Raw genomic sequence first — 25,280 nt, forward strand, 5'->3', positions numbered from 1 at the left:
ATAATGAGGGGTTCTGTGGTCTCATGTTCTGGTGGGAGATTGTACCCTGAGGGGTCTGGAAAAAAGGAATTACTCTGACATTCCAAATGCCTGTTATCCTAGATGCAAAGAGAAAATCCACAGGCTCAGTTAAGGTAAAGACTGACTTTACCAGCTGAGGACATGACTACCTGCCATGACTCGCTTTTAGTTAGGAAGTTTTCATTCCAGACATCCTTTGTGGTCACTTTAAGTGTCTGAGTTTGTAAGGCCTCCATGCAGGCCTCCCCTGAGCTTGTCAGGTCCGGTGTGTGGCCCCTTTTCATCCACAGTTTCAAAGGTCAAAGCGACATGAAAAGGTCATCTTGTTACTTAAGCATATCAGTATTGGTTGCATTTTGAAAAAAAATAAATAGTGCTAAGCTCTGATGAACATTATTAAAAGTGAAAAAGTGAAAAAAAGTGCCTGGTTTTTCTGATAGATCTTTGTGTGTGTGTGTGTGTGTGTGTGTGTGTGTGTGTTTTCTTGAAAATTAAAATTAAACCTTACTGGGTATAATGGCATAACGCATAATTACTAATTATTTCCTCTCTTTCCAAATTCTTCAGCAATCAAACATAGAGGCTCTGAAATCAGGGATCCAAGGTAAAATTCCTGCAAACCAGCTGGCTGAAATATGGTTGACGCTGATCGATGAAGTTATAGAAGACACAAGGTATACTGATTCTGTGTATCTCAGAATTCCCAGCTATGCTTCTCTCCCTTAAACTAGAAGACTAGAAGAGCTTCTAGAGTTATCTCTAGTGTTCACCTGAAAAATAAATTTGAATTAGTCAAGCTTCTCAAAAGGCCGTCACTGGATGGAGTCTGTGAGTCACCACCAGGAAAAGCTCCACTTCTGATCTGATGCCCATTCTGAGGCAGCCTAGGGAGGCCGAGGCCCAGCTCCAGGCAGAGTCCCAGCACAGCCTCAGGCGAGGAGCGCGGAGGGGAGCCCGCCAGGGCTGCGCCTCTGCCTCCCACCCACCTCCAGAACAAATGATGACTCCTGGCTCCCGGCAGAATGGGATCTGGGGGTAGAGCATCAGTTTTGCCGTCAGAACATTGTTTGTAATTCCAACAGGTTTTAGAAACAGCTTTTTTTAAAAACATTATTTTTATTTATTTATTTTTATTACAGATGTTTCTCCTTTTCCCCTCATTGATACCTTCCTCCTCCTCCCTCCCTGCCCTGTCCCCAGCTTTGTTGTCCATGTTCATTTGTTATGCGTACATGCATTTAAGTTCTGTGGTTTATCTCCCCCCCACCCCCTCTTCTGGGGATTGTCAGTCTGTACCCCACTTCCACGTCTTTGGGACTACCCTGTTCTTCAGACTGTTATATTCATTATATTCCACAAATAAGTGAGATTATATGATACTTGTCTTTCTCTACTTGGCTTGTTTCAATGCAATCCCCATCAAAATACCAATGCAATGCAATGAAATACCAACGACATACTTCACACAACTAGAAACAGCTTTTTTACTCCTTACTAATGAACCCTCGGGCCAAACCATCTTCAGATAAAAGCAGTAGATTTGACTTGAGCCAGAGAACCTTTCATAACCATGACTTGGGGAAACAGCCCAGATCTCTGGGTACTTGGAAATTAAAGGAGGAAGTGATTCATTCTAAATTTGTTTTAAATATTGGCTAATGAGGGAGACTTAGGACACTAAACCAGAGTCGGGCTAATGCCCTAAGTCTCCCTGTCTTCTTGCGCCGTCTAGTGGTATAGCTAGGTAATTGGCATGCCGCTATGCCCAGAGAACGGCTGGGTACTTGTTTATATTCAGAGAATTGCAGTCTGGGTCCTACGAGGTCATCTCTTCCTGTCTCCTTATTTTATAAATGAGAAAACAGAGGCCCAAGAAGGGAAAATGATGCATCTAATGCCCAGAGTTGGGTTTATCAGTGCGACTCCTTCCTGCTGAGTCTCTCACACTGTCAGCATCTATTCACTGAGTCTCATGGGTGGCTTTGGAGCTGGCAGCTTCCATACATATTGACGACCCAAAGAATCTTTCCAGGGCTTAACCATTCCAGTTCATCACCATGATCACTACTGTGACCAAATAGAAACACTTGGCAATACCTTTCATGTAGAAGATGTGAGTTTTGCTGAGCAAAACACAGAAATATCTATTTTCACTGTTCTTGAAGAATCTGTTTTTGAAGAATCAAATTCATGTGAACCTGAAGAATTAAATTAGAATCTTTTAAACTTCATGTAACAAGAAATTGTCTTTGAGGGAAGTCATGCTAGGATTTCCTTCATTTGAGAAGCTGGGTGAGCCCTGGCCGGTTTGGCTCAGCGGTTAGAGTGTCAGCCCTCAGACCAATGACTCGGATTCGATTCTGGTCAGGGGCATGTACTTCGGTTGTGGTTTTTCCCTGGTCCTGGTGAAGGTCGTGCGGGAGGCAACCAGTCCATGTGTCCCTCTCACGTAGATGTTTCTTTCTCTTTCCCTCTCTCTCCTTCCCTCCCACTCTATCTGAAGGTAGAAAAATACCCTCAGGTGGAGATTTAAAAAAAACAAAGCTGGGTGAAATTCAAACCAATGGAAATGTCAGGTAGAGACAATGTGAGTAGAATTTCCTGGAGTTGGTGACAGCCTCACCCTGTGTCCCCGCCAGCTGCCAAGAGAGGGAATCCCTGGCAGAAGGAGGCCGTTGTGGCCCCCAGTCGGCTGTTCTGGACTTCTCATTCTGAAGGGGAGCCTGGCCTACACAAGTGGTTCTTAACCTTTTGGGAGCTCATGGGCCCCTTTAAATATCTAATGAGATGATAACAAGGATGAACACAGAAATGGGATGATGATGGCAACATTATTTAAACTTTATTATGCAATAGACTTTGCTCTCAGTCCTCTTCATATATTAATTCATTTACTTCTCCCAACAACCCTAGAAGGTAGATATTATTTCCCCACCTTTGAAGACAGGAAAATAAGAGGCCACAGAACTAGTAAGTGGTGGAGTCAGGATCCGTACCCAGATAGTCAGCTCCAAAGCCTGTGTTTTTCATCATTATATCACATGCCTGTCAACACAAAAGTACACTTTTCTTCATAAGTTCCAGGGATTCACAGACCTCCTCCTGAGGCTCACTCACAAATGACTTAGGGGTGTGTGGTCTAAGAACCCTCCAAGTAAATGGTCTTTAATCTCTCTCTCCTTCATGTTGTGGGTCTATTCCGTGATTGTAGGAAGCAAAGGAAGGGAGGGGCATTTCCCCCAAATGCAGCTGCTGCTTCCATCTTCTTTCCAGTGAGTCCATGGCCTTGGGTCAAACCCAAGGAAATGCTTTGGAATTTTAATCCCCTGCATTCCTCGTGAGAGTGAGGAGAGTCTTAACTGGCCCATCTGATCTGCCAGTGCCAGGCACAATCCACTTCAGTTTAAACCTGCTCCTGCAGCTAGGACAGCGGTGTGATTTGAAAGATGGAAACCAAATGCAAATGACTGACAGTTCTGAAGCCTAAAAGGCTATTCTGCAAACTCTGTTGTTTTGTTTGTTTGTTTGTTTGTTTGTTTCAGACAAACGCTGCCTCTCCCGGAAGGAAAACCTAATGTCACAATTCTAGATACTCAGATCCAGAAGCTGCGGTCCAGATCGCTGTCTCAGATTCATGAGGCAGCTGTGAGGATGAGGTCTGAGGACACAGAGGTGAAGTCCACGCTGGGGGAAATCGAGGACTGGCTTGATAAATTAATGCAACTGACTGAAGAGGTAGGACTTCTGAAATACACGAATGTCATTTGATATGGAAGAAGGATTCTGTGGAATGGTGCAAGGATAGAGATGGTGGGAGAATCTAGCACATTACCTTGGATATTTACCAGGTCTGATGGATGATGAAATCAAGGAGTTACTGTGCTGGGATGCTAATGGGTAATGGGAGTGAACATCATTGAAGTCAGGGCAGAAGAAGAATTTTGAGTTGGTGACCCTGGAAAGGTCTTCAGAGTAGACAAATCATTATCATAATCATGGTACAGTCAGAGAATATTTCAAGTAGAGTGATAAAGTAGTGGATTAAATGTCACCTTTGGTCGGAACTGGGAAGACTTGGCTCTGAATCTGGATCTACCATATGTAACCTTGGGCAAAGTATTCAAACTCTCTAAGCCTCAGTTTCCCCATGTATAAAATGCGGATGCATTTGGTACGCATTTCACAGCACCGTTTTGTAAAGATGAAAGAGGATGATGCCTGTAAAGGGCTTAGCGCAGCGCAGCGGGCGTGGTGAGTGCTGGATGCATGTTGACTGCCCTTAACCTCTGGGGACTGGAGGGACAAGGGAGCAGAGGACCCTCCCGCTGACCTTCAGAGGTGAGGTGGAGGACTAATATATTTGTAAATAGAAATACATTTGAAAACACATCATTACAGATCATTTTTATTTTCTACTTTCTATGTTTTGGTGCTTTCGGATTTTTTATAGTGAACTTGTATCACCTTTATAATCAGAAAAAGAGTGGTGTTTAAAAACTAAACAAATATTTCAAATCTGGCAAATATCAGAAAATATATGAAACCTGTCACCCTTTGACTGCTGTTGATGACTTTCCTCAAATGATGGGCAAGATAAGAAGGGGTAGTTCCTAAAATACCTGTCGGGGCCCAGGGAGCAGCAGGGCTTTAGGCAGCTTCCCTCTGTGCCCTTTGGCCAGCCACAGCCTGCCCCCAGCCCCCTGCCCCCAGCCCTGCGGGTCACAGTGTGGTCTAGAGGGTGTGAGCTCAGGAATGGGGGACAGACAGCCCTACTACAGTGCTTCTTTGCCAAGTGGAGCCTTGAAGGTCCAACCTACAGGTCCCTGTGCATTTAGACTAACTCTAGCTTTGCTCCCTTCTCCACCCTCTCTCGTGACCAGCCGCAGAACAGTATGCCTGACATCATCATCTGGATGATCCGGGGCGAGAAAAGGCTGGCCTACGCGCGCATTCCTGCACATCGGGTTTTATACTCCACCAGCGGGGAGAATGCATCAGGGAAGCACTGTGGGAAAATTCAGACCATCTTTCTGAAGGTAGGACTTCAGCACCGTGTAACGTGACATACTGAAATCCAAGTCCAAATTCCTGAGAAGGGGCTGCTGTATCACTTGCCAGTCATTGAATGGCCAGGGCACTCGTGGTCACGTCCAGCCCACTCTGGCCTCTCCTCTGGGATGGCAGTTCCCAGAGAGCGGTCTGAGGTTTGCTGGCGTTCCATCAGGAGCTCTTGCAGGGGTCTTTGTGGCACTGATAGTAACATGGCGTTGGGAATGCTTTGCTTTCTGACATAAACTCCACTGATTTCTAAAGTCTCATGGAAAGTGCTGCCTTTCTTCCCCTCCCTTCTAGGGAGTGTTTGGAAGGATTGGGGGGGGGGGTCATATAGATAGTCCATGGATCTGTTCCCTAACCAAATGGGTCCCCAAATCAAAAATTGGGGGGAAGTATTACTTTAAGGAGGGGTTGCGGATATTTTTGGTTATGGCCTCCTTGAAGTACCTGGTAAAAGCTGCTGGCCTCTCCGCTAGAGGATGTGCGTCACACACGCACCCAGTATTCTGCACTTGACTCAGGAGCTTCCCAGCCCGTGTAAGTCCACGCCAGGCCCTGGATGCAGAACTGCTCTGTGTGTGCATGTGGGGAACCCGGGAGGCCCTGGGCTGGAAACAGGTCGGAGTAGCTCCCAGGTGCATGTCTGACATCCCTCTCCATGGACCAACCCCAGTGAGCTCTTTGGCTTTGGGGGAGAGGAATGAAGAGCAAGAAGAGGCAAGAACAGTCAGGGGAGAATGTTCTTTTAAAACAAGGAGGTATCTGCCAACTTTTAATAAATGTATTCATTGCTCTTTAATCAGGAGGGTGAAAATAGAACCAGAGTGATTATCTTCTTTCAAGTACCTCTCGGTGGGATACATTTTACTTAAGATAGAACCACAATTATAATTTATCTCAGCAGTGGGTGGAAGCAAAGTGATTAATAAATAAAATTTCACAGAGGGTGGGAGAGGAGGCAAAGTGGTTTTCTCTGTGTTAGATTTTAGAACTCAGTGGATAAACAGCAAAATGCTTTTAAGAGAATGTTTTATATATTTATTGATTTTGTTAATACTCATTATCCATTTTAGGAAATTATTTAATTCAGTGGGGTTCTTTTTGGTCTTGGGACCCCTTTCCACAAAAAGAATAATTTGACAAAAATTGTTGAAGACCCCAGAGAGCTTTTATTTATGTGCGTTAGATCTATTAATAGTTACAGTAATAGAAATTCAAACAGAGGTATTTAAAGATATTTATTAATTTATTTAAAAATAACAATAGCAAACCCATTACATGTTAACATAAGTTACATGTTTTTATACAATATAACTATACTTTCTTTAAAAATCAGAGAGCAAAGTGATGTTGTTTTACATTTTTGCAAACCTCTTTAATGTCTGGCTTCAAAAAATGTAGCTGGATTCTCATATCTGCTTCTACATTTATGCTGATCAAATTTGTTTGGTTGAAGCATATAAAGAGAATCTGACCTCACATTGTATGTAATTTGAAAAGAGAGGGATCCTTTTCAGATCATTGTGATACTCATCTCTGACACAACACCAAACTTAAGTGGTAGCTTTTGAAAGGTTAATTGCAACGTGGAACCTGAAACTGTATCAGTGAACTTTATATATAGTCTCTGCTACATTGAGATCCACTGGTCTATCGTATGCTTTGAATGACTCTTTTATCCACGCATGATTTCGTAACATTAAACACTGACCATTCAGAAAATACTGATTCACTGAGTTATGCACATCTTCCTAATGTTAGCACATTTCATCATACGATATTTTAAAAATCACATTCATCGATATCACTTATCAGAAAAGTTTTTATGTATTGGAAGGCTATCAAGCTCACTATGACACATACAAGTTTTCCAAAATCCATATTTTTACTTGAAAGCCTGGAAGTTATCATTAGCAACAAAATACAGTAAGTTATCATCCTTGAAATGACAGGCTCGCTTTGTTTATGTTAAAAAAACATCTGCTCCATACCCTTGTTTATTTGTCAATCACGGTTTCAAGTAAAAAAAGGTATTTCACTTTTTTAAAAGAGGCTAGTTCACCTCACAACTGCACAAGCTTTTTTTCGAGACATACGTTTATTAATATGCAGCAGAAGTACTTTGTGTGTATTTCCCATTTCATCACACAAATATTAAAAGGACGTACTCAAGGATCATGATGTAATAAGATTACTATTTTTACTACTGTATCAAGGGAATTTTTAAGTAATACTAGAATTTTATTTTCTTCATGGAAAGTAATGAAGAAAACAATGATGACCGGGACAGTTTGGCATCGCTGCCTCGGTTCCTGCTAAGTACCTGGGGTTTCATCCACTGTGGCTTTTGCACCATCCGTGCAAATGTCAAGACAATGAAAAAGACAAATAACATCTTAGCATTATTGGGAAAATAGCTGTGACCCGCAAACTGCCTGAGAAGGCCTCGGGCGCACAGGGGTCTATGGCTCACACTTAGAGAACCACTCACTGCTTTACCTATTATTTTAATTTCTGCTGTAGGGTCATTGGGAAATATTTTAACTGCACAAACATAAAATTAGACCAGTGAGAGCACCAGTTAGATGTTTGGGCTGCTTTTGGCTTGAACTCAGTGGTGTGCTGTGCCCACCACAATATATCACGTTTCTGTGCATCTCGCAGTACCCGCAGGAAAGAAACAACGGACCGAAGGTGCCTGTGGAGTTGCGAGTGAACATCTGGCTGGGCTTAAGTGCTGTGGAGAAGAAGTTCAATAGCTTCGCAGAAGGAACATTCACCGTTTTTGCTGAAATGGTACATTTAATGTCATCACTGTCTTTTCCTCTTTGGGGGGTTACATTTACTTTTCATCGTCAGGGAAGACATTCACATATCTGCAACCACCAACCTCATCACTACTGCCCCAAATCCCAGCCTGAGGGACCTGAACCTGAGGGGACAGGGAAAGATTGACTTAAGGTTTTATTGTCAACATTGGGACCCAACAGAGTGTCTCACACACAGACGACCCAGGAGTGAGGGCCGTGGGGAGCTGCCGACCTTGAGAAGCCTTCATGGGGCCAGGAGTCTCTAAGCCTCAGGAGGCTCATTTTCTCACTGTGGGGAGCCGCAGGTGGGGGGCCCAGGAGGGCAAAGAAAATGCTGCCTGGATACTTCAGCGGACGATAGAGATAATTTGTAAAACTTTCACTGAGTTAAAAATCTACTTAGTTAATAAAAATCTCATTACAGGTAAACCAATGAAAACAATTTCCACAAACTTACAGCTAAAAGTAGTTATTTGGATTTGTTTTTTACATACTGTTTTTAACTCAAAGTACTTACTGATGTAAATTTATTAGATGTATTCAGTGGGTCTCTTCTGATCATTTTCAGATGAGCTCCATTCTTCTGCAGATGGGCTTTCATGCTCAGATAAATGGGGAGACTGTCTTCTTCCCAGCTAGTTTATATGTGTGCACCTGCTGCCCACACTGTGCCTGACAACTGGTTCAGGGCTGTGGTTCTGGTCTGCTTGCTGTGCAAGAAACCCATGGCCATCTTCTATTTTTACTTTTTATTTCAGCGGTACCAGGCACATAAATATTTATTGAATGAATGAATAAATAAATACATGATAACAGAATCCATCCATCCATCCATCCATCCATCCATCCATCCATCCATCCATCCATCCAAGCTTTTGGGGAGTGGTAGCTTATTCCAGGCACAGAGGCAGGTGCTAAAGGTGATGAAGAAGCCAAGTCCTGTCCTTAAGGATCACATAATCTATTGCAGTGATTGTAAAATTGGGTGTCTTGTTAAACATGCTGACTGCCAGAGCCGCTCCAGGGATTCTCACCCTGTGGCTGAGTGAGGGATTAGCCCCAGAGGTGATTCCAGTGTGGGTGGATATGGAACATCAGTGGACCCTTTGAGAAACCATGGAACATGGGAAACACACACAGTCCTACAGCGCAGGCTTAGAAGTGCCATTGGATATAAATAGAGGTTTGCTGGGGGTTGCGGAGGAGGCCCTGAGTGGCAAATGTTGATGTCCAGTCAGATGGTGAGTGTGAAGGCGAGGGTGTCAGGGCACACACGGGAGAGGCTTGCTCCTGCAGTCCTGTAGCATTTCTTGGCTTCCATCTACCTTCCAACTCTGTGGCTGGAGCTGAGCCTGGAGAAGCTAGCACTGAGCAAGGAGCAACCAGACCAGTCCACAGCTCCCTTTCACCCTTTCCCATTTCCGGATCCTTCCCTGGCATAGAGCAACCTGGAGTTTCAGCTCCATGTAAAGAGATGATCCACCCATTTCAGTTGTTCTGTGTGGCTCTAGTTGCTGCAGATTCTAACAGCCTGTGAGTTGTAGGAGGGGCACACCAATAGCAATAACAGAAATGTCGCTGGTTCTTTCCTTCCCATGCTAATACCAGACCTCGGTTCTCTACAAAACCCATGCCTACCCCAGATGTCTGGACGTCTCTGAGGTGCTTCATGTGTGCTAACAATCCTTCCCCAAAACTGCAGGTTAGAGGCCACAGCCTCAGAGCCACGTGAGACCCCACCCCCACCGCCACTGCTGCCGATGCCCTCTGGTCTGTGCCAAGCTCCTTACCTGGATTTTATGAGAGCCACACGGCCTGCAAGCAGAAGCAGTGGGAATGCCCGCTCCTTCTTTCTATGCCCTTGTCACTTGGAAACCAAAGGGGCTGTGCACACGCCCCCACGTCTAACAGCCCCTGTGACAACAGCTCCTCTAGCTCCCCCCTGAGCTCATCCCTTCTCAGGGCTCAGAGCCAATAGCTGAGACAGGCTCTGATGTGTCCTTGAGCCCAATTTCCCCATCAGGCCCCTACTCAAACGTCTTCCCTTCACCTTCAGCCAAGTCCTCCCCCCATCACTTATGCAAATCATCAGAAAAATCGAAATTTTAGCTTGGACCCAAACAGGGACACTCACCCTGGCAAATGTCAACCTTCTTGATAGTTGACATTAGTAAAAGGCATTTCATTGTAGATTTAAAAATTCTAACTTAGAAAGAAGTGCCCTGTAGACCAGAGTCTGCCATTGCCACTAAACCTTCTTCCAAAGAAGTCTTGATCTGCCCACTGGGGATGAAGGTGCAGGACTTTTAGGCTCCGTAAAGGCTGGGTGCTGAACAACCTTCCTATTTCAGACTAGTTCTTTGTAGACTGCCTGGGACATGTAGCCTCAGTTATAACATTGTTTCTGTGGGGAAATGTGCCCCAGCGTCTAGGCAGTAGGCTTGCAAATAAAATCAGGAGCCTGCACATTTACAAACTGAGGACTTTTTATAGGCATCTAAAAAATTAGGTTCAGAGAGCAGTATGGAACTCTTCAAAATAATGATAGAGATAGCATGATATACCACAGTTCACAAAGCATTTTCGCAATTATTTGCACATTTGAACTTTTATAAGAAATATAGTATTATATTACCCCCCAGTTTATAGATGGGAACACTAAGTCTTAGAAAGATGAAGGATTTACCCTAAATTGCATAATCGATAACAGCCAAAGTTTGGTCCATACCTTCTGAGTGTAAAGCTTTTTCACTTTCTATTACTGTTTAGCCTAAGTCCTAGATGGACTTACAAGTTTATGGGCTGGTTCTATTTCCTGCTCTCTGATGGTGTTTCTCCATTGTTTTTTAATAGTATGAAAATCAAGCTCTTATGTTTGGAAAATGGGGCACTTCTGGATTAGTGGGCCGCCATAAATTTTCTGATGTCACAGGAAAAATAAAACTCAAGAGAGAATTCTTCCTGCCTCCAAAGGGCTGGGAATGGGAAGGAAACTGGACTGTTGATCCTGAAAGAAGGTAAGTTTTCCATTTTCTGAGAAAAAAAAAAAAAATGATGGCAATGAAGCTTTTCCCTAGAAATTGGTACATGAATCTTCTCCATCATCATTTTTTATAATATTATATAACACTCAATGAGCAGGAGTAAGTCTATAGAAATTCACAGAAACTTGAAATATATCATCAGTGTCTCATTATAAGACAAAAAAATATAAAATAACCCTGGCGCATTTATTGAGAACTTGTTTATGTGAATGTGTCGACCTGTGTGCTAAGCACTGATGTCATCTTATTGAATCTGGACTACAGTCCTCCAAGATAGGTAGTATCAAAAATTATCAAGGATCTGAGATATTTATCTTCTTGTAAGCTTAATAAGGTCACCTGCCACCATTTCACGGATGCTGGTAGGAGACACAAAACTGCCGGTTCAGAGACAAAGGACTTTATTGTCCACAGCAATAGTAACACCAGAGTATTAATATTTATTCTATTTCTTTGAGCCCCAATTCCCACAGGGCAATAAGAGGACAATCAGATGACACTTGCACATTCAGTGGTTTATCTAACAGGAAAGGAATCCTGAGTTTAGGGAACCCAAATATTTTATAATGGGTAGTAAACATGCTGGCTCTCTGCTCCAGAAAGAAACACCCTCTCTGTCTTCCAAAGTTGTTTCCCATGTAAACATCCTTGAAAAGATAAGTCTGTAACAAAAGTTATGGGGCCTGTGTGCAGAAATGCAGGAGACACCCAACAAATAATAGTATTATCTCCACTTTACAGTTGAAGAAACTGAAACCTAGAGAGATTAAGTTATTTAAAGGCACACAGGTTGTACGTGTTGCAAGTTTAGTCTGGGCACTAAAACCGGTACTCAACTATTATGCTGGAATATTTGTAAGAAATAGTAGAGGGAACACTTTAAATGGGTGAATTGTATGGTATGTAAATTATATCTCCAAAGCTGTTATTAAAAAGATGAAAAAGAAGAAACAGGAGAGAGCGGCAAGCGTGTTTTCCCTGGAGTCTGGGGGAAACCAAGCCTGGTTTCTGCGTGTTGCCAGCAGCATCAGGACCGGAGGTCCCTCTTCTCTTCACTTCATGAGAGCATATTTGAGTTTAGAGGAAACAAGCTTGTGAACTTGGGTTTTAAGACCTCAAAGTAGTTTGTGATCTCTGTCCACATTTATTTCCTGTAATCACACAGACATTAGCGAATTAGGGGAATGAGTGTGCTGGGTGTGGTCCTTTAAGACCCAGTGTTTGCACTTTTAACCCGTGGCAGCTTACTTTGGATGGAGTTGGGGTCACTAGTAGGGAGAAGGGGAATGAGATTTGAATTGGACAGAAGGGAGGAAAGTTGCTGAGGACAGGGAAAGGCAGGGGGCATTGTGATTGGAAAAGCAGAAGGTAAAGCATGTCGGAGCTGCTGGGACCTCACAGGCAGCAGCCAGGTCTTCCGTGCTCCTTCTCTGGGGCCCACAGATGTGATGGATGGGCCAAACTTATACAAATGGTTGGGATTATTCGTTTTCTGATTTCTTTCCAGGGCTTGATTCTAGGGGAGAATATGGCAGGGAAAAGCTGTAGAGATGGTAAAGGAAAAAGAAACCTCGCTTGAGTGGACACCTGGCAGAAGATTTAAGTCAAAGTTGGGACCTTTGTACTTTTCTCTGTGGGTTGTCAAAATAGTTTCATATCCAAGAGGAAAATTGGCATGGCAGAGAGTTGGTATAGATTTCTCAAATGCCCAAATGGAGTTTGGAGTCTTAAATGACCTGGTTTGGCTGTCTACCTAGGAACTACCCAGAACATCTACACTCCTCCCTTCAGTTGTGTTATATAGACTGAGCAAGCATGGGTAAAACTTTCCCCACTTGGCCCCAGGAGACTGTCTCCACTCTATTTTTTCAAATAGGGTAAATGAGAAAGGAAGACTGTCTATCCTTTTGAACTGCTAGCCAAGGGTTTTGCTGAGAAAGAGTTGAATGGCTCTAATCTGAAACAGATATATGGAATATGAGGTCCCTACAAGAAGCTGCCCACAACCCCTTTTCCCAGTCCCCACCCTGATTACTGAGAAGTAGCAGCCCTGCTGGTCTGAGGAGTTTTCTGTCATTTAAATCTCATAGTTCCAGCAGATCTCATAGCCCCTTCACCAGAGGAATGTCGAAAACTATTAGTAGAAAGAGGGATTTGGAGTGGAGAACCCACAGGGCTAGAGCGCGGAGGGAACTGGTGGCACCCGGCTGCTGATGGTTCTGGAGCATGGGAAATGCTGGGGTCGTCGGCTACCATTTCTCCCTTGGTAACGCGAGCCTTGCCTGCAGCTTGCTGATGGAGGCAGATGCGGGTCACACGGAGTTCACGGATGAAGTGTATCAGAATGAGAGTCGCTACCCTGGGGGCGAGTGGAAGCCAGCGGAAGACACCTACACCGATGCAGTGAGTGGCCGGCTCCCGAGACAGCCTTACATTAGTCAGCTCTTTCTTTAAAATTTTTTTTTCCTTTATTGATTTAGAGAGAGAGGAAGGGGGAGAGAGAGAGAGAGAGAGAGAGAGAGAAAGAGAGAGAGAAACGTCGATGAGAGAGAACATCGATTGGCTGCCTCCTGCATGCCCCCCTACTGGGGATCAGGCCCACAACCTGGGCATGTGCCCTGACTGGGAGTCAAACTGGCGACCTCTTGGTGCATGAGTCAACACTCAACCACTGAGCCACACCGCTGGACATACACTAGTCAGCTCTTTGGATCCATGGTCTGTGGATCCACCAACCACAGGCATGGCTTCCCCTCCCCTGCCCCGGTCATTTTCTGAACAGCCTTGCATTCATAACAAGCCACACAATGCACCTATAATTGTTTTCTGTAGAAAAGACATTGGGCCTGTTTAGCTGGATGTTGGTACACGGGAAAGGTTGGGTTGTGCCATTTTTTTTATTGTAAATATTTATTATTTAACTAATGTTAAAAGTCATTACAAATTGAAGGCTCATGTCTTTAAAATATTCGAACAGCATAAAAGGAAATAAAAAGTAATTCTTCTTCATGATCTGTATTCTACCCCCCAGGGATAAATATTGATAGATGTTTCCTGTTTATATACAGTATATAACTGTATACATCCAATACATAGAATTGGATGCACAGTTCTACAACTTCGAATTTTCACATAACAATGTATCTTGGACATCTTTTGACATCAGTACATATAGATCTTTGGTACATTTTTTCTTTGTTAGACCCAATGCGGTTATTATGAAGCTTTTCTTCAGTGACCTTTAATATATATATACATATTAACGCCTTTATTAGAGAAAAGATAGCTGTAAAAGTAGCCCTGAAATATTTATGGACCCCAAGGAGAAAGATATTTACTCTTTAAAATCTAGATTTGCTTTTATTAGATTTTGGAGTCTTAATTTTGGAATCCTTAATAAGTGTTTCACTGCAAGTCAAAGAAATGGGTTGTATTAGATCTGTGCAATCCTACCAGGATCACATTGCTCTAATGAGCTTTTGAAAAAATGCCTGCAGTGTTTATTATATGCACCCACTTTCATTGAACTGATCCTCTTTTGTGGACACTTAGTTTTTTCCAGTCTTGGTTTTTTATAAGTGATGTGACAGACATTTATATTCACATGTGCAAGTTGATCTGGAGGAGAGATCCCTGGATTGGCCTGGTCAAGGTTTCGATGCACAGAAAGTTTTGATAAATATGGCCAAACTGCTCTCAAAGAGGTTGTATAAATTTTTATTTCCAGCAGCAGGATATTAGAGGGATGTTTTCTAAACACTTACTGTCCCACTTTAACACCTTCGTCAGTACTTAAAACAATGATATCCTATTGCTATTTTCATTTTCACACTTTTAATTTAAAGTAAAGCTGAGACCTAGCCAGTGTGGCTCAGTGGTTGAGTGACCCATGCACCAAGAGGTTGCTGGTTCGATTCCCGGTCAGGGCACATGCCCAGGTTATGGGCCTGATCTCCAGTGGGGGGCAGGTGGGAGGTGGCCAATCAATGTTCTCTCTCATCAATGTTTCTATCTCTCTCTCCCTGTCTCCCTTCCTCTCTCTCTTTCAAAATTAATAAAGAAAAGATTTTTGAAAAATGAAATAAAGTAAAACTGAGTATTTTTCCATATGTTTATGAACCACCTTTATTTCCTTTACTGTTTTTTGTAACACTCCATCAGTTTAATGCAGAACTGAAGGCAATATTTTAACATAAACTTTTTTCAATCGTACATGATTAGTATCTACAACCTCCAGCACTGTTACTCCATGCTTGGAGCCATGTGTTTTTCAAGCTTTATCCATTTCTGATGGGTTTTTTTCCAATATAACCCCTTGTAAAAAGAGTTGCCCGATTCCATAATATTAAATTAAACTATATGAAACTGCTGATATTTCACCATTTTGGCCTGCAAAAATACTGTCCCATGGTTCAACCTACCATATTCTCTAATGGTGGAAACAGAAGGTATTTTTTAAAACTAATTTTTGTATAGCAACTGTACCTAAATACAGATGAGAGATTTCTCTGAGTAAGATTGATGTCCAAGATGGAGTTTCAGTTACCATGTGAATACCATAGTTAAGTATGAGAAATTGTACCTTATCTTTGCATCTTAGTTGACATTAAGGCTTAGTTGTAACTCTTCATTTTTTTTTTATCCTCACTCAAGGACATTTTTTCATTTTTTGTTCAGATAGAGCAGGAGGGAGAGAGGAAGAGAGAGAAAGAGAGAAACATCCACGTGAAAGGGACACATTGAGTGGCTGCCACCCGCATGACCCAGCCAGGGCTGAGAACAAACTGCAACTGAGGTACATACTCTTATCGGGAACCGAACCGGGTCTCTCTGGACCGCAGGCCAATGCTCTAACTGCTGAGCCAAACCAGCCAGGGCCATTTTTTGTTTCTGGTTTTTTAAAGAACGGGGACAAAGCAGCTTCGCCCAGTGAGCTCACCTGCCCTCCGGGCTGGAAATGGGAAGATGATGCCTGGGTGTACGACATCAACCGTGCAGTGGATGAGAAAGGTAGTATTTTATTTCATCTTTTGCTTTAATTTCCTTTATTTTTTTTATTACAGTTGGCAGTTTCAGGTGTACAAGATAGTGGTTAGACATTTCTGTACCTTATGAAGGGACCATCCCCATACATCTAGTGGAGATGGGTAGCAGTTTAGATCTAGTACCTGACGAGGCCCCGCAGCACGGCCCTGGTTAGCCAGAGTCAAGTTTCCTCGGGAGGCAGGTGTCATACCCCCGTGGGTTTTTCTCTGGCAACCAAGTCATGTGGTTTTACTTGTGACTGTTCAGATGCAAAATCTGAAGGTCAAGCCAGTGCTTGGACAGGTGTGGGGTGGGGGCTGTCAAGAGTAAAGCATGTGAGGTAAGGGGGCTGGGTGGCGGGCTTTTGAGAAGTCAGGGATCTGTGATGAGAATTTGGAAGGAAACTGGAGTGTACACTTCCTCTGTTCTAACACACCCCATACCCTCCCTGGAGACTATCAAGTACCTTAAAAGTCCTATCCAGCAATAGTGCAGATTTCTCATAGCCTCTGCTAATGGTGTTTATCCTTGTCTATGAGCAGTAATCTAAAGTTTAAATGAACTATATCATTTGGAATTATCAAAAGAGAAAATATGATTGTGTTTTCTTGTACGACAGAGTAGTACACAGAAAGACCCAGCATTGGTAGAGAAGATTTCCAATAGATTTCCAGTGCCTTGCCGATCCTGACACATGCACCAGGCCTTGTAACAATATTGAACATCGAGCACAGGCGACATGCTGAGCACAGCCCTAGTGCTTAGAATGCATTATTTTGATGAATTCTTTTTTGACAAGGTGTATTTACCATTATACTGGAGAAATTGGGCGACTGGCAGGCTTACTAACTTGCAAGAAACTTTTTTTAGTACATAGCCAGCATGTGAGGATGCTGGGATTTGAACTCGCGTGACTACACAGGCTGCACACTTTTAACCACCATCTACTTCTGCCTCTTGTACTGTGCTTTATTTTCAATTACAATGAATGGCCGGAGCTATGAAAGTGGAGGGGACCCCATGGCCATTGAAGAAACTTTTTGAAGAGGGAGCCAGGGGAATAGTGCTGTCTTCAGTTTGACTGAATTGCAGCAAAGAGAAAGGAGCAGAGGCATTCAGTCGCGATAGTAGGGAATATTTGGGGGCAGAGAGATTAACCGAATGTTTCCTAGAAGTTTAGTTGGTGATCTGGCAAGTGTATCTCCTTTGGATAACTGTTCACAAACTCTGTTCCAGGCTGGGAGTATGGAATCACCATTCCACCTGATAATAAGCCCAAATCCTGGGTTGCAGCAGAGAAAATGTATCATACTCACAGACGGCGAAGGCTGGTCCGAAAACGCAAGAAAGATTTAACACAATCCGCATCAAGTACTGCAAAGGTGAGAGAAGCAGTGGGGGGAGCTGGGCTGGGCTCTGCCCTCCAGGCCATGCAGAATTCTACTTAACGGCTTCTACGGAAGCCATTTGCGGAACAAGGGCCTGATGCCTTGCTCCAGGGTTCTCAGCGTGTGCCCCTCACCCTGATCCATCAGCAACAACAGCATCACCCGTGAATTTGTTAGAAATGCCTTACTGATTTAGGAACTCTGCGGGTGGGGCCCTGCAACAAGGTGATTCTGAGGCAGGCTAAATATTGAGGACCACTCAAGAGGTTGTACTAGAAACAGAAATTATTTGGTAGTCTAATGGAATAGTGGCAATAGCTCAGAAGGCATAAGGATTCAAATCCTGGCTTCATTTTGTTTCTCATCTGCAAAATGGGTAAAATGTCATGCTTCAAATTAGGGAAAGACAGGGCTAAATGGAATAATAATAAATTAAGTGGAACAATAATACTGATCACAGTAATAAGTGGTGTGCTTTGTGTGTCTTTTATAATGCTAGATGCTGAATATGCATTGTCTATAATCCATAAGGTCAGCATTTATGCCCATTTCCCAGACATTAAATAGACTTGCTGTAGGCCACTTGTCTAGTAACTGGTAGAGCCGGTGTTTGAGCCCAAGCTAGGCTAATTCCTAACAAGGACTCTGTCTGTCCCACAAAGTTCCCAACTCACACAGTAGGTATAATGAATGAAGCTGCATTTTATTAGATGACATGCTTCTTGGGTACAAAGATGGATCCATAGTCACCTTTGTATCCTTCTTGTCAGCTCAGGAACTTGTTCCTAATAAATAATGGAGAAGATTGAAAGAGCTGATCAATGAGTATTTGTTATTTAATTATTCCTATCCTGATGAGGTGACAGTCGTCTAGGGGCACTTGACCCTCTTCTTTTTTTTTTTTATCCTCACCCGAGGATATTTTTCCATTTTTTTGTACAGATAGAGTGGGAGGGAGAGAGAGGAAGGGAGAGAGAGAGAGAAACATCGATGTGAAGGGACACATCAAGTGGCTGCCACCCGCACGACCAACCAGGGCCGGGGACAAACTGCAACCGAAGTACGTGCCCTTAGCGGGAACCGAACCCGGGTCTCTCTGGACCGCAGGCCGACGCTCTAACCGCTGAGCCAAACCGGCCAGGGCTTGACCCTCTTCTTTCCCATGAGGGCAGCAAGTGACGTGGAAAGAATATTGAGCCACCAGTCAGGAGATGGAAACTGGACCCCGTTCTACCAGAGCATTGTTGAGACTTTGATCGTGTTCCCTAACCTGCCTCACCTCGGGCTACATGAACTATTTCCACGCCACTGTGAACACGACCAGAGGGCAATTATAACTCTGCTTGACCTGGTCTTCTGTTTATTCGTAGTTGAAGAAATAGTCCCTACAAGGGTATTAACCCACATGGAATTTTTATTTCCACAGTTATGAATATTATTCAGTATTATTCTACATTTATTAAATCTAGTCATACTTTTAAGATATTTACATAAAATTTTCTCCACGACAGTGTCAGCTATGTGAAGACAAGGGCCCTTCCTGCCTTCTCGCCACCGCTCCCTCAGCTCAGCACAGTCCCTGCCACACCGTAGGCTCTCGTATTTGTTAGTGCATTGAATAGGACATTGAAAACTGAGACCATTTATATGTAAATATTTTTAAGATAAAAAGTACTATACTCAGTTATTAATTATTATAGAAGTAACACACCCTGATCTGTCATGTAATTAGTTATGGCAGCTATTAGCTTGGACAAGGCATTCATTTATTTACTTTTATTTCTTAGTATTATTGTGGAAAGTATTACAGATGTCCCTCTTTTTTCCCCCATGGACCCTCTCCTTCGCGCCCCGCTCCCCCTCCTGCTTTGCCCATTAGACAAGGCATTGAAACCCTGAGGAGGGCGGTATCATTTTTTCCTCCATATATAAAATGGAGATAATAATGGTTTCCAAACTATATCACAATAGCAGTGTTTTCTTTTGGGCTAATGAAGTGAGGACATAGAAAACAACTTGAGAGAGAGTCAATATGCTGTACCCACCCCACCCCACCCCACCCCGAGAGTCTGAAGAAGGTGATGCTCCTGAGAGAACAGCCGTTCTCGGTAGTTGTCTGATTATCTGTGTCCCCATAGTCTATCTGCTCTACGGGCAGACAGCTGGGCTCTTTTGTTGTTTGTTGTGTCCCTGGCTCCTAGCACAGTGCTTGTCTCAGAGATGATTTCCAGAACGTATTTGTTGATTGACCAAAGAATCTGCTTGATCAATATAAGGATGATGATCATGATCATGATGAGCTTCATTAAAACATTTACTCCTGTTTTAGGCCATGGAAGCGTTGGAAGACCAGGAGGGCTGGGAATATGCTTCTTTAATTGGCTGGAAGTTTCACTGGAAACATCGTAGTTCAGACACCTTTCGCCGCAGACGCTGGAGGAGAAAAATGGCTCCTTCGGAAACACACGGTGCCGCTGCCATCTTCAAGCTGGAAGGTGCCCTTGTGAGTAGTGAGCAGTCAAACCTCAAATAACACTGGTCTGGGGAGAATCGATGAGTGCTGGAGACAGCACCTCTGACTTCACAGAGGTGCCTCCAGGTCTGCAAGACCGCGTACAGTTTGGGAGGGAGCTCCGCCTCCTGTGTTCTCCGTCATTTTTGTAGAATGAACACACCGATAACATATGAAAATGCTGAGACGTCCTGCTGCAGACACACCTGCTTCACACTGTTTCATTGGCATTTTCCAAATACATCTGTTCCCAAGCCCTTGTTGCAGGTGACATCTAGTAACACCCAAAGCACAGGGTCTTGGATCGCAGCTTGTAAACTACGACTGGTCAACCAACCAAGAAAGTTAAGCATACAGCTGTGGGGGAGGAACACTGAAGAGCGGTCACAGGGTTCGAGAACAAGTCCTATGGAAACACAGTACAGAAGGCAGCGAGGAGGAGCAGCAGAAAGCTGGGGGGAACGAGTGATACAGTGATGAGGGTTGATCTAAGATAACGTGGTGACCAAGAACAGCCCGTGCTTACGTTCTGACCCAGCTGTGCTCTTGCGCTGCGCTTTCTCTTCCTCCTCCCATCCTTTAATCCCGTTTATTCTGCACGCATTTCCTGCTCTCTTCTCTTTCGGTGGAAGGGATTGGTGAGCCTGGACTTGAGGTGGAAGGTCTGGCTTCACCTTCCTGCTCCAGCACTTTCCAGCCAAGTGACAGTCACTGTCCTGGGCTGTATTCATCTCTAAAAGTGAAGTGATTGGATGAGCAAAATCTCCTTGACAGCCACCATTCCACTTGTTTGTGATCGTTGGCTCTTCAGTTTTCGGCACTGCTGATCGGTCTTCTGCCTCCTTAGGGCGCAGACACCACTGAGGACGGAGAGGAGAAAAGCACCGACAAGCAGAAGCACAGCGCCACCACTGTGTTCGGGGCAAACACGCCCATCGTCTCCTGCAATTTTGACAGTAAGTCTTAAACATGTATGCGTGCGTTCTGATAGTATGATTTTTATCTCAGGAAAACGCTTCGAAGCACCAAATATAATAAAAATGTACTCACATTTTCATCATTTCAGGAAGAGAATTTTTTAAAATGCAGCTTTAAAAACCATATTTGGGCCCTGGCTGGTGTGGCTCAGTTGGTTGAGCACCGAGAGGTTGCCAGTACGGTTCCTGGTCAGGGCACACGCTCAGGTTGCAGGCTCGATCCCCGGAATTGAACTGGAATCTCTCAGCCCACGGGACAACACTCAGTCCACTAAGCCACACCGGCCTGGCCCTAATCAGTGATGACAAGTAGTGCCCTAAGCCCAGTAGATGATACCAGGAGTGATGATCGCCTGATTGACACACTTACATTGAGTATACTGTGGTATTTTAAAAATAAGTTTCATTTTACAGGAAACAGAACTACTTTGGGAGGACACATCGTCACCATCATGTGTGTTCTTCACCATAGAGAAGTAGATTTGGGTGACCCATTTATCTGAAACATGTATTATTGCCAAACATTCTAGGAAAATAATAGTTTACAGTATTGTGTTTCATGTAAGTAACCTCCACCCTGTTCTTTTTAGGAGTCTACATGTATCACCTGCGCTGCTATATCTACCAAGCCAAAAACCTCATGGCTTTAGACAAGGATAGCTTTTCAGGTAAAGGGGAAAAAACCTCCACCTCACACCTTATCACACAGCAGGCTAGCTGGATTCTGCTTTTCGGCAAGGATGCTTTCAGTTATTTCTAACAACAACAAAAAGCATTTCCATATTGAGATTTGTTTGATATGCATGAAGTAAATATCTTAGTCATTAGACCAATAGCACTTAGTACAATGCCGAAAACAGTTGCTGGGTACTGGACACACATGGAACACATGAATCCTTTTAATACTAATAATCATTAATTTATGAAGTAATGAAAAGCACTAAGAAAAGAAGTTTCTGCTCTCTGTTTATATACATAGCTGTATACTTACACCCTGGACTCTTGGGTTGATTGTAAGTTAAAATCATGTGTACATATAAAATCATCTCTCTCTCTCTCTCTCTCTCTTTCTCTCTCTCTCTCTCTCTCATTGACAAAAAGATCACAAATTCACCTATTTGCCTACAGCACAGACTTGAAGCAGTTTGGAGTTCATCTTGACCTCCTTTGCTGCCTGCTCCCCAGATTCCCAGCACCATAAAACCATGGGGCTGCCCCACCCCTCACAAGGACAGCTCAGCTGGTTCTGTTCCCTCTGGACTGTTTCTAAGGAGAAGGCTGTGGGTGGGAGAGGGGAGAGGTCAGGGGCCTGCTGTCTGGGGCTCTGTGATGTGGGAGTCCCCCTCAGGACCTGAAGGCCAGCCGAGCGTGCCCAGGCCGTCTGTGGAAATAGCTCTTAAGGCAGTTGTCTGACACTCTGGCGTGCTCACTCTGTTATGAGGTGTCTCCCAAGTATATATGAGTGATTTCGTTTTGTTACAAATTAGAGCACAAAGTTATCCCCATAGTACACATCTCCAAAATGGTTTTTGAAGACATTTTCAATTATTCACCACCAGGGGGCACTCAGTCATTGAAAGTCAAAGTTTGAATCCTATCAAAACTCTCAACTAAAGTGGCTTAAAACTCAAAGCACATTCCTTGCAGTTTGAGATATAAGATGTATCATCAAAGCAAAAGCAAAGAGTCCTATTCATATAATGCTACAATCCTAAAAGCCAAGGACCCTTTTGGCTTATGTAAAACAGCTGTGGGTTAGAGATTAGGTTATTGCTCAGATAGGTCAGATCCAGGCAATTGCAAAAAGTTTTGGTGAAATTACATAGCATAGAGGAAAAATTGTTTTTTGTTTCTGATCTTTTTTCAGCTTTATTGGGGTATAATTGGAAGTTATATTTAAAGTGTACAATGTGATGAATTGATATACGCATACATTGCGAAAGGATTCCCACAGTTGAGTTAACACATCCAACACCTCACATATTTATCTTGTGTGTGTGAGAAAGAGAACATTTAAGCTCTACTCTCTTAGCAAATTTCAATTATACGATGCAGTGTTATCAGTTATAGTCACCGCATTAGACATGAGATCCTCAGACCTTGTTCATCCCATAACTGAAATTTGTACCCTTTGACCAACCTCTCCCATCTCCCCCTCCATCCAGCCCCTGGCAACCACCAGTCTACTCTTTTTTTCCATGAGTTTGACTTTGGGGGGAGATTCCACATATGAGTAATACCATGTAGTATTTCTCTTTCTCTGTCTGGCTTATTTCACTTAGCATAATGCCCTCGAGGTCCATCTGCGTTGTCACACGTGGCAGGATTAACTGTGTACTAACGGCTGAGTTATATTCCATTGTGTGTGCATCAGTATCCATAGCTACAACTATCCCTTCATCTGTAGGTTGTCTTTTCATTTTGTTGACGTTTTCCTTTGCTGTGCAGCCTTTTAGTTTGATGTAGTCCCAGTTGTTTATTTTTGCTTTTGTAACCTGTACTTTGGTGTCAAATTAAACAAAAAGTCAAGCCAATGTCAAGGAGCTGTGTTTTCTTTCAGGAGTTTTATGGTTTCAGACTTTGTCCATGGCCCCACCGGTTTTCTCTCTTTCGGTTTTAGACCCATATGCTCATGTCTCCTTCCTCCACCGAAGTAAAACCACGGAGATCATCCACTCCACTCTGAATCCCACATGGGACCAAACGATTATATTTGATGAAATTGAAATTTACGGGGAACCCCAAACAGTCCTTCAGAACCCACCCAAAGTTGTCATCGAACTTTTTGACAATGACCAAGTGGTAGGTCATTTAGAATTTCTCAGATGGCTTGGGGGACTGATGGAAATGTAAAGGTGTTGTTTGGGGGAATTAAAGGGTTGTTTGTTTCTCTAGGGCAAAGATGAGTTTTTAGGACGAAGCATGTGCTCTCCTCTGGTGAAACTAAACGCAGACATGGACGTCATGCCCAAACTGCTCTGGTACCCAGTAATGAACGAAGGCAAGGCTTGTGGGGACGTCCTTGTAACTGCAGAGCTGATTCTGAGACACAAGGTACTTGCTGAGTCCTCACTCATATGCTTTCAGAGTAGCTGTTTAGGACACTGTTGCTAACTCTAGGCTCGAACTGAAGGGAGGCATTGACATGTTCATGCTTGTTTCACAGGATGGCTCCAACCTTCCCATTCTTCCCTCACAAAGGGCACCAAACCTGTACATGGTCCCCCAGGGGATCCGGCCTGTGGTCCAGCTCACTGCTATCGAGGTATGCTGCTCCCTTTGCTTTGTGATCCAATCAAGTGGATGTGGCTACAGAACTGGAATCTTCTGTATAAGAAATGGGATCTTGCTATCTCCAGTTTTTTATAGAATCTGGCCCATGTTTGAAATATTCATGGAAATAGAAGGCTTGTCAGAGCCACAGGGGCAAGACAATTCGAGCATCACTGAGGGAATCTGAGTTCATTTCCTAGGAGCCAGTCGAGTTCTGAGTTTCCTGTGTCAGCTGGAGAACTGGGAGAGGGGAGACAGACCCAGAATAGCAGGCCTGTGTGTGCAGAGAAGGAGGAAGGGACCCAAAGGGAGGCGGAGGAGGAGTGTGGGCAGGGAGTAATGGGAAATGATGGCATGTCAGAAAACAGAGCAGAGACGGGCCGAAGGGGCTACGTGGGTAGCTCAATGCACAGTGTCTGGCCTACTCCCGAGGCCTCTCCCCAGTCCATCCAGCAGCTGTTCCCTTGGGGTTTCCATTCTCAGGCTGTCCTGCTCCTGTTCTCAAGGATGGAGGCAGATGGCTTTGAGCGACACCTATCATTTTTAAATGCTGGCATGTCAGACAGTGTTAAGAAGTTTACACTTGCTCCTCCAAATAACCCGACAAGAGCTAGAACTATCAGTCCTGTCTAAATGAGACACAGTGCTTAACTAACTTGCCAGAGTGCCCATGCTCCGCCCTGGCACAGCCGGGTTTGGTTCCTGCGCTCTTAGCCGCTCTGTGTCAGCAGCTCGGGCAGGAGGGAGGCAGCCCCTTCCCTCGGCAGGACCTGCAGGCTCTCTGGGATGATGTTCTCGGAGATTTTAATTTTAATTTAAGCACGTCTGCACACGTCACTCTTGAAGAATTTACTGGTTTTTAAGAGAGCATTTTTCCTTTTGAAGATTATTGTTTTTAATAGGTTGGGGTTCCTTCCCTTCTCTTTACGTTGTTTTCTTAGATTCTAGCTTGGGGCTTAAGAAATATGAAGAACTACCAGATGGCTCCTGTCACATCCCCCAGTCTCATCGTGGAGTGCGGAGAGGAGAGGGTAGAGTCCGTGGTCATCAAAAACCTTAAGAAGACGCCCAACTTCCCGGGTTCTGTTCTCTTCATGAAAGTGGTACCGTATCAAGACTGCGATCGTTCATAACAGTTCACGTGTGCTGAGTCGCTGAATGTTACTTGAAACACG

General features: G+C 43.8%; 1 protein-coding gene across 1 annotated transcript in view; it reads left to right on the forward strand.

The window, feature by feature from the left end:
- The window catches only part of MYOF (myoferlin), a 150,332-nt gene that overhangs the window by 88,609 nt on the left and 36,443 nt on the right, over positions 1-25,280 (forward strand). The window contains exons 22-36 of the mRNA XM_036265292.1: positions 589-695; positions 3,564-3,756; positions 4,902-5,057; positions 7,741-7,872; positions 10,740-10,903; positions 13,219-13,333; positions 15,835-15,940; positions 17,192-17,337; positions 19,673-19,846; positions 20,703-20,811; positions 21,423-21,500; positions 23,453-23,634; positions 23,728-23,886; positions 23,999-24,097; positions 25,047-25,208. Of these exons, the coding sequence (XP_036121185.1) occupies positions 589-695; positions 3,564-3,756; positions 4,902-5,057; positions 7,741-7,872; positions 10,740-10,903; positions 13,219-13,333; positions 15,835-15,940; positions 17,192-17,337; positions 19,673-19,846; positions 20,703-20,811; positions 21,423-21,500; positions 23,453-23,634; positions 23,728-23,886; positions 23,999-24,097; positions 25,047-25,208 (2,082 nt within the window). The remainder of the gene's footprint in view (positions 1-588; positions 696-3,563; positions 3,757-4,901; positions 5,058-7,740; positions 7,873-10,739; positions 10,904-13,218; positions 13,334-15,834; positions 15,941-17,191; positions 17,338-19,672; positions 19,847-20,702; positions 20,812-21,422; positions 21,501-23,452; positions 23,635-23,727; positions 23,887-23,998; positions 24,098-25,046; positions 25,209-25,280) is intronic.

This window comes from Molossus molossus, unplaced genomic scaffold, assembly GCF_014108415.1.
Source record: "Molossus molossus isolate mMolMol1 unplaced genomic scaffold, mMolMol1.p scaffold_m16_p_17, whole genome shotgun sequence".
In the NCBI taxonomy this organism is placed as follows: Eukaryota; Metazoa; Chordata; class Mammalia; order Chiroptera; family Molossidae; genus Molossus; species Molossus molossus.